Below are 8654 nucleotides of genomic sequence, written 5' to 3'. Positions count from 1 at the left end.
GTAAATAGAGGGGGGGGGGGGTTCTGTGGTCGTTGCGAATGGACCAAACCATTCACATCGAATCATCGAATCACATCGAATGGACCAAACCGTTCGCTTTGGACCAAACCATTGCATGTAAATAGAGGGGGGGGGGGTTCTGTGGTCGTTGCGAATGGACCAAACCATTCATGTAAATAGAGGGGGGGGGGGTTCTGTGGTCGTTACTGCCACGTGGTTTCAAAGTTTTTTTTTGTTGTTGTTGTTTGCACGCATGTTTTTTTGCACCCACGTACGGGCACGCCCTAGGATGTTTACACACACACACCCCTACACAAATTATTTTTTTTTTTTTTTTTGGCAAGGAACGGGCACCCACGTACGGACACGTCCTAGCTTATATATAGTACGGGCATGCCCTAGTGTTATAAATGTGGTTAGTGTGGACATATGAAAAACGAATGACCCAGTAGTGTGCTTGAACAGCAATTGAGTAAATCTGGCAATGAAAACAACTTTGAAACTTTGAAAAATGAAAACTTTTGGCACCAGGTGAAAGTTGTGAAAATCAAATTGGTGATAAGTACGATGCTTGTATAGTACAAGAGGAAAACAATGGAATGGAGGTCAAGTACAGTCAAGCCTGTTTCATATGCTGAAGGAGTCGCTGTGAAAAGGATTTCACTCATTAGGAATAAAAGTAATCTGAACAGCTTTGATGTTAAATCCTGTCCTCCAAATGTAATGAGGGTATGGAGTATCAAAAGACTTTGGTAGTTGAAGCTCCAAGACCCTTATGCACATTTTCCCTCCCATCTCGTCTTCAGTTATCTTGCCCATTCTCGCGCTCATGATAAACTGAATCCTGTGGTGAGGCAGTTGCCGTCAAACAACTTGCATTCTCCTCCTGAAAGGCAAATCTGACAGAAGGCAACCTCAGATCATTCCACAGACCCCGCAACAAGTCTGTCCACTCTCAAAAGAGCCAAAAACAACATGTGTCCAATCTCAAGATTGAACTTTAAAACTTGTCTAAAACCTGGTGGTGCCTTGTCAAGTCTGTTTCTGGTGTATGCTCCACTTCAATTCCTTCCCTCTACTCAAATGGCAGCACAGCCGACTCCGCTGGTAAGAAGGCCGAATGCCTCAATTCTGTGTTTGCTTCCAAATCTTGTCCCCAACCCCTCCACACTCATCCTTCCTTATCGTACCCAACTGCTAATGGACTCTGTGTTTTGCACCTGAGAAGGTGGAGGAGGTTCTTTCAACCCTCGGCTCTGACTCTGCAACTGGGCCGGACGACATCAGCTCACGTGTCTTAAAAACCTGCTCTGCTGCTCTTTTACTTCTTCTCTATGCCATTTTCACCCTGTCATTTGTCCAAAATCATTTTCTCTCTGCTTGGAAGTCAGACAACATCACTGAATTCCATAAAAAGGTGCAAAAACTGATCGCCTCAACCACAAACCAATTATCATACTTCCATTCGTCAGTAGTGGAATCCTGTAGTAGTGGTAGTGGTCAGTAGTGGTCAGTAGTCATGGAATCCATCATCACAGTTGACATAAAATCATTCATTTTCTCCAACGACCTCATCTCAGATCATCAATTTGGATTCATACCAGATCACTCAATGCTGCTGCTTCTACTTTCCCAACAATCAATGGAGGCCCTCAATGTCAGACATGAGATCAGGACCATCTCCCTGGGCATATCTCGTGCTTTTGATAGAGTCTAGCATCCCGCCCTGCTCTCTGCCTATGGAATTTAAGGCCAACTCCACTCTTGGATTACTGACTTCCTCCATTCCCGAAGCCAATTTATGGCTCTCAACTGAATATTTTCTTCTTCTCTACCTGTCAAGGCAGGAGTGCCCCCAAGGCAGTGTTCTGGGCGCCAGCTTTTTCCTAATCTTCATCATTGATCTGCAAAACTGCATGCCAGACTGTGCGATGCAAGTGCGAACGGGCAGGCTTGCTATGCTCAGATACCTCTGGTTGTGGATTCCCATCATGTTGTAACAGGGAATCTAATGACAATGAGTAAATATTGTGGGCTTCTTAAGTTGGTGCTCATTAAATGTATTCCAGGATTTTTGTCTGTTTAGCAGATGCATGTATTATTACTCCCGCCAGGGAGTAATGCATTCGCTCGTGTCCGTGTGTGTGTTCGTGTGTTTGTGAACAAGATATCTGGAAAAGTTCTGAACGGATTTGGATGAAAGTTGGTGGGATGATTGCACTTGGGATAAGGAAGAATTGATTAATTTTTGGTGAAGCTCAGGAAATTATTCCGGATCCAGGAAGTTTTTTGGGGATTTTTTTTTCTTTTTTCCTTTAAAAACCATTTTCTCTGCAATACTTGGACCGATTGAGAGCAAATTTTTACCATAGGAGGGACTCTGTCGGCAGAATATTTTAATGGTAATTATGACGTCACAGGTCACGTGGTTCGGCCGCCATATTGTTTTGAGTGAAAAACACTAAAATCCAATTTTCTCCAAAACGCCTGAACAGATCGAGGCCAAACTTTGCAGGCAGAATCGCATACCCATGACGAACAAAAAAGTCAGCGAGAATGACGTCATGCATCACATGGTTTCAGAGTTATGACGTTTTTAAGCACAAACATTTAAAACCTAGCTCCTCCCTCATTTGTGATCCAATCGAGGGAAAACTTCAGAAATCTGTTCAGCATATCAGTCTACTAAAATGTCCTTTTGGAATTTGCGATAGGTCACGTGGTTTGGCAGATATCGTTAATTAAACGCAAATAATAAAAACATTTATATCTCTTGGACCACTTCATTGATCGACGTGCAACTTCATACTGTAGTAGAAGTCATGAAGAGTAACAAGTGTGCAGAATTTGAAGATGATTGGATGTACGGTCTGGAAGCTGGAAGTTGTTATTGCGTGAAGAACAAGAGTCTTCGACTGTGGACGATTAATTATTTATCACATGTACAGACTTGCAGGCATCGTTTGACACAATCTCCCGGGTTAATTTGAACCTCAAATAAAATTATAATTCCAGATTTGTCAGTGCCTGAGGTATATTAACAAACGAATAAAACAGATTTGGCAAAATTCGAACTTTTAAAAAAAAGATCGCATATTCACCCAGGGTTGTGAGAGGCTGAAGAAGAAGAAACCTCGCATGGGCTTCCCAGACCAAAAAATAATTCTGGCTCTGCGATTTTCAGGTTTATTTATCTATATATCTACATATCTGGGCAGTGTCTGTTGTCACTGAACTACTCCCTGAAACTTTTGTTTCTGTGGTTGTGAAGTGTTTTTAATAACGTGGTGGTGGTTTTGAATCATGTGGTGGTGAGGTATTTTGAATTATGTGATGGTGAGATGTAAAATGACGTGGTGGTGAGGTGTTTTTAAATCACGTGGCTGTGAGGTGTTTTTAATCTTCTATATATTCTATATATTCTATATATATATATACAGACTTGGCATTTAATATGGAATATTTTTTTTTGTGGGGGTGAACTTACTTTTCAAGATGACTGAGAACCACAAGTTCATTGGAATTATGTTGACATTATTCTAGGTTTTGTTAATGTGACCTTTAAAAGAAACAACAACCACATTTGACATTTCGAAGCAAATAAATTGATCCTTGAAAGTGATGTAAACTGATATCGAACTCAATTCACAGACAGTACTGTGTTAAACTTCTGTGCGTTTTCCAGAAGTATCTCTTTATTTTGCACATTAGCCAAAAATTTTTTTAACAAAAACAAAAGTTAAATTACGACTGGGATTACGGACAGTAAAATTACAGTTCAGTACTTCGTGTAACCCCCACGAGCATTCAGGAGAGCAAGTACACGTCGAGGCATGCTGTTCACGAGATTTTCCAAAGTTTGGACTGGAATCGCTTGCCATGCAGTTACAATAGCCTGCTGCAATTTACGCACAGAGGCAGGCTGCTGGTCCAAGTTGTCGATTTGACGTGTTAATTCTGCCCACAAGTTCTCTATCGGATTCATATCCGCAGACATGGCAGGCCACTTCATATACTCTACACCATGGTCAGCAAGAAAGTGTTGGATCATGCAGGCACGATGAGGTCATGCATTGTCATCTTGGAAGACAACGTTTCCTCGAAAGGCTGCACGAATAAATGGAAGCAATGTTTCTTCCAGAATGGCCCTGTGCTTGAACTGGTTCAGGTTTTCATTCAGAACAACCAGGTCAGTTTTTCCCCCTGCATGAAAAGCAGCCCAAACGGTCACCCCACCACCTCCAGCTTGGACTCTTGGCACTATACAATCTTTGTTGTCGGCTTCATGCACTTGTCTGCGCACTCGGACGCGGCCATCTTGACGATAGACCAGAAATCTAGACTCGTCACTGAAGATCACGTGATTCCAGTGTCCTGGCTGCCATTGACGGTGCTCTCTGGCCCACTGCAATCGGCGCTGGCGGTGTTGTCTGGTCAGACGTGGCTTTCTCAGGGGACACCTGGCATGATAGCCTGCTTGAACCAGTCGTTGGTTGACTAGCCTTCTGGATACAGGCACATTTGTCAGTTGCTGCCACTCAGCCCTAAGCCGATTAGCTGACTTGGTACGGCCATTGCGGACTAACCGGTGCAACTGGCGATCATCCCTCCTTGTGGTTCTGCGGGGACGTCCTGGCCTCGGTATTGGAGTAGGGACACCCCTCTGAGCATTTCGTTCCAGGATATTTGACACCTGACCTTGAGTGATGCCATACTGCCAAGCAATAGCACGCTGTTTCATGTCGGAATTTCGTAAAGCCACCACTAAATGACAAACAGCATTGTCGAGTTGACGGACCATCTCCAGGGGAAGTGGCAATAACTTTTGTCGATGTGCAGCAGTTGTTTTCCACTAATACAGAACGCAACAACCCTTATATACCCGATTGTGAAGCCAATCATCACATTTACCTGTCCGTACATTTTGTCATGCCACCTGTGATATAATCCTGTTGTTGACTTGCTGTGACAGACAATCAGTGACATGGTTCTTTTAACAAATAAATCACCGAAGCATAAAAGAAACTCACCAGATTGATATACCGAGTTCAGAAAGTAAACCCAAGACAAGAAAAAAATATATATTCCATATTAAATGCCAAGTCTGTATATATATCTATATATATATATATATATATATATATATCTATATATATATAATATATATATATATATATATATATATATATATATATATATATATATATATATATATATATATATATATATATATATATATATATCTGTGCAGCGTCTGTCCTGTCCTGTGTTGTGTTGTGTTGTGTTGTGTTGTCCTGTGTTGTCCTGTGTTGTCACTGAACTACTTTCTCAAACTTTTGTGAAATCGTACCAAACTTCTGGAATGCACATATCTCTCCCGTCGGTATGTCCTAAGGGTATTTGTTTTGAAAAATTTTCCAATTTTTTTTTTTTGGGGGGGAATTTTTTTGGGAATTTTTTCTTTTCTTTTCAACTTCAATTGTTTATAAAATGTGATATCACGTATATTACAAATACATTTGTGCAAAATAATTGTTTGAATTATGATTGGTTTAAACCATGACAAAACGGCAACTCGGGTACAGTCATTTATCTATATAGTGGGGCAGATATGTGAAAAAGATGTTCATTTCCGGCAGAAAGTGTGAAATTTCGCATACAGGGGTATTTTGGGGCGCTGATTTCAAAAATTGGCGGATCCAAGAGATCTAACCAATGGACCGGCCGCCATCTTGAATTCCAATATGGCCGCCAAGACGAAATGTTGAAATTCCCTATCTTGGGTTCTAAATGACCTGTGGTGCTGAAATTTGGTACACAAGGGTATGTTGACATGCTGAGTTCAATAATGCAATAATTTGAAATGTCTGACAAACGGTATGGCCGCCATTTTAAATTCCAATATGGCCGCCAAGACAAACATCGATGTTTTCATTGCTTTAATAGCACAGTGTACGGTAATGTCATAATGTTAAATCATTTGAGCATTATTATGATAACTGGAAAATTGTTGCATCTCAAATCTACTGATGGGTTTGTAATTTTGTCGAAGGCAGTAGAAATTTGGGAAATTCAGCACCCCAAAATACCCCTGTATGTGAAATTTAACACTTTCTGCCGGAACTGAACATTCACATGACATTCCAATAAATTTTTTTTTTAATGTTTTTTCTCTTTCAGATCCAATGTCGAAATCAAAGAAAACATCGTCAACAATTCCAATGCCAACAGACTGGAACATTTGCGCTCTTTGCCAGAAACGTTCTGAAAATGAACCACTAAGAGATGCACGTAAGGGCAGCAATCAGTCGTGTCTAGACGTCTACGAGAATCTTGCTCAAAATCTCAAGGCATTGAATGATTTAGGTGCCTTGCCTTGCGGGATAAACATTTCCCGACTAGATGATGGTTGCGGTATTGCAGAAACCCTAGCTGCGCATGCTGCCAAATGGCACAAAAACTGTTATGTGCAGTGCAGCAGCTCTCGTGTGGCCAGGGCTGAATCAAGGGAAAGAAAGCAAAGTTCAGACCTTAAACTTGGTGAAGAAACTTACTCGCCTGTTAAGAAAAGACTCAGAACAAGTTTCAAATCTCCATCCGTTGAACAGAGTACTGCTAGTGTTAGCCATTAGGGTTTAAACCCCATGACTCAATTGATCATAACATCTGAAATTATATATCGTGCTTCTGAAAACTGATTTGAACTCAGCTGCAGGCAGAGGCGGGTGGACAAAATGTGGTTTCGAGACTCGAGGTGCAGGGTGGATCCTTAGCCCAATAAACAAGTCCTTGAATGTATGTGCCAGACAGTAGATAATATGCTCACCGCCCACGTACAGGGAAAACATGTTGCCAAACGCCTTCTTCACAAAGGGAATAATTAATTATATATCTTTGTAGTTTCTAGTCTGTCTCCTAAATTAAGGACGTAACCAACCTTGGAAAGAAATATAGACATTACACATCCTTTGATTGTTGTGTATTCAGCATGTGTATTCAATCATTATCCTATGCTTACATCTTTTTTGTCTAAGTTTGGCCTTCTTCAGGAAGGAATGATGGAAGGTGGGCCTTTACGGCTCAGTTTTGCTTTGTCTTTAGCGCAGATTCTTGTCTGATATTTTGCTATATATGAAATGCCTTTTTGCTTATTTTGTAGCGAGTGCCTTGAGAAATTGCCCGCTGCATGTCAGGCGGTGCATTCTCGAGCCTGGCTCCACACTGTGTGTTTGTAATCGATTTCATTAAACATTGTTGCTCTGATCTTCTTCTTCCTTCCCTTGAGGTCTTCGACCGACAGATCTGGTGTCAGAAGTGGGATCATCCAGGTGTGCAGACGAGGTGGACCCTCACGTTCCAGGTCGGAAAGGAGGCCTGCCGGCACCTAATTTGGGTAAGCATTTTTGCACATCGAAATTGAAAGCCTCCTGCCTTACTTTGGATGTGTGGACCTCTGTCGGCTGTACTACCTGGCTTGTATTCCGAACCATATTTAGTCTAACCAGAGCAGCAGTGGGTAACGAATCGATTATACAGGGCGCCCGAGATAAGGAGGGATACCCTTCAGGTAAGCTTCCTGCGTGGGAAGCAGGTAGACCCATATGTGGGAGATAGATAATAGGTGTTAAGTTACTCCGGCGTGAGAACTGCGTTTAAGGCTAGAGATCGGGGGGAGACCCGATCTTAGGACTACCAGGAGGGATTAACCCAAGAAGGTAGGAAGAATGGGTAATAAGGTAGGAAAGGAGGGAGAGCCGTTGAAGAACACTCCAGCGTTTTACATGAAAATAGATTATGGGTATGCTGCTTTGCAACCGGGCAAGGCATGGACTATATTGACCGAGGGTTTGAATACGCCTTGGCCAGAGGAAGGGTCATTTGCAATAGACAGGTTAGATGTGCTATATGGGGCTTTAGATGCCCTAGAGAAGAAGAAGAAGAGACTCCCACCTGATTCATGGAAGGTCTATAGTTGGTGGAAGGTGGAGGCCTTGAAGAGACAGGCAGCCTCCAGACAAGCGAGTTTGCGAGGAGAGTTGGGCAAATACCAGGATGAGCGCAAACAGGGTCCAAAGAAGCAGGGTAAACAGATGAAGGCGCTCGCAGCGCAGACAAGTCAGAGGCTAATGGTAGCCCGGATTAATTCCAATGAGAAGGAACAGGATGAGGAAGATGAAATCCCTGTTTCCTATTCCCCCCATGGTCCAGTCCCAGGATCTAAGGCACGTACCCGACACCAGGGCGCTATAGGGGAAACAAATGGGAGACCCCCTAAAGTTCAAAAGACCCCACAACCATCAGCCCCTCAAGTCGAGGACGATGGAGATAGCGGCACAGACACCCCGGGGTTTCCACCCCCGATAGGTCCAGGTCAGAAAGTATACCCTTCACTAGTGGAGTATCAAGCACCAGTGCAACGTGCGATAGAAACAAAGGGAGTGTTCCCCATGCGATGCGTGGGAATAGACGCAAACGGCGTGGTAGTAAGGGAACGTGTGCCTTGGAAAGAATCTGATTTAACGGCCATGCAAAAGAGGGTTCAGGAAATGTTGATCGACCAACCTTTGGATATAGTAATATTGCTCCGTCACTGGATTACAGAGGATGCCCCGGATTGGAGAGATATTTGTCATTTGGGAGCATCTATATTGCCA

At 42.7% G+C, this 8654-nt stretch overlaps 1 protein-coding gene across 1 annotated transcript in view; it reads left to right on the top strand.

The window, feature by feature from the left end:
• The window catches only part of LOC144888603 (uncharacterized), a 145033-nt gene that overhangs the window by 127870 nt on the left and 8509 nt on the right, over window positions 1-8654 (top strand). Inside the window, exons 2-3 of the mRNA XM_078767154.1 lie at window positions 6181-6291; window positions 7286-7393. Of these exons, the coding sequence (XP_078623280.1) occupies window positions 6181-6291; window positions 7286-7393 (219 nt within the window). The remainder of the gene's footprint in view (window positions 1-6180; window positions 6292-7285; window positions 7394-8654) is intronic.

The sequence above is a fragment of the Myxine glutinosa genome, chromosome 13, assembly GCF_964187855.1.
Source record: "Myxine glutinosa chromosome 13, kmMyxGlut1.1, whole genome shotgun sequence".
NCBI classification, from domain to species: Eukaryota; Metazoa; Chordata; class Myxini; order Myxiniformes; family Myxinidae; genus Myxine; species Myxine glutinosa.
This window is presented reverse-complemented; position numbering and strand designations above follow the sequence as displayed.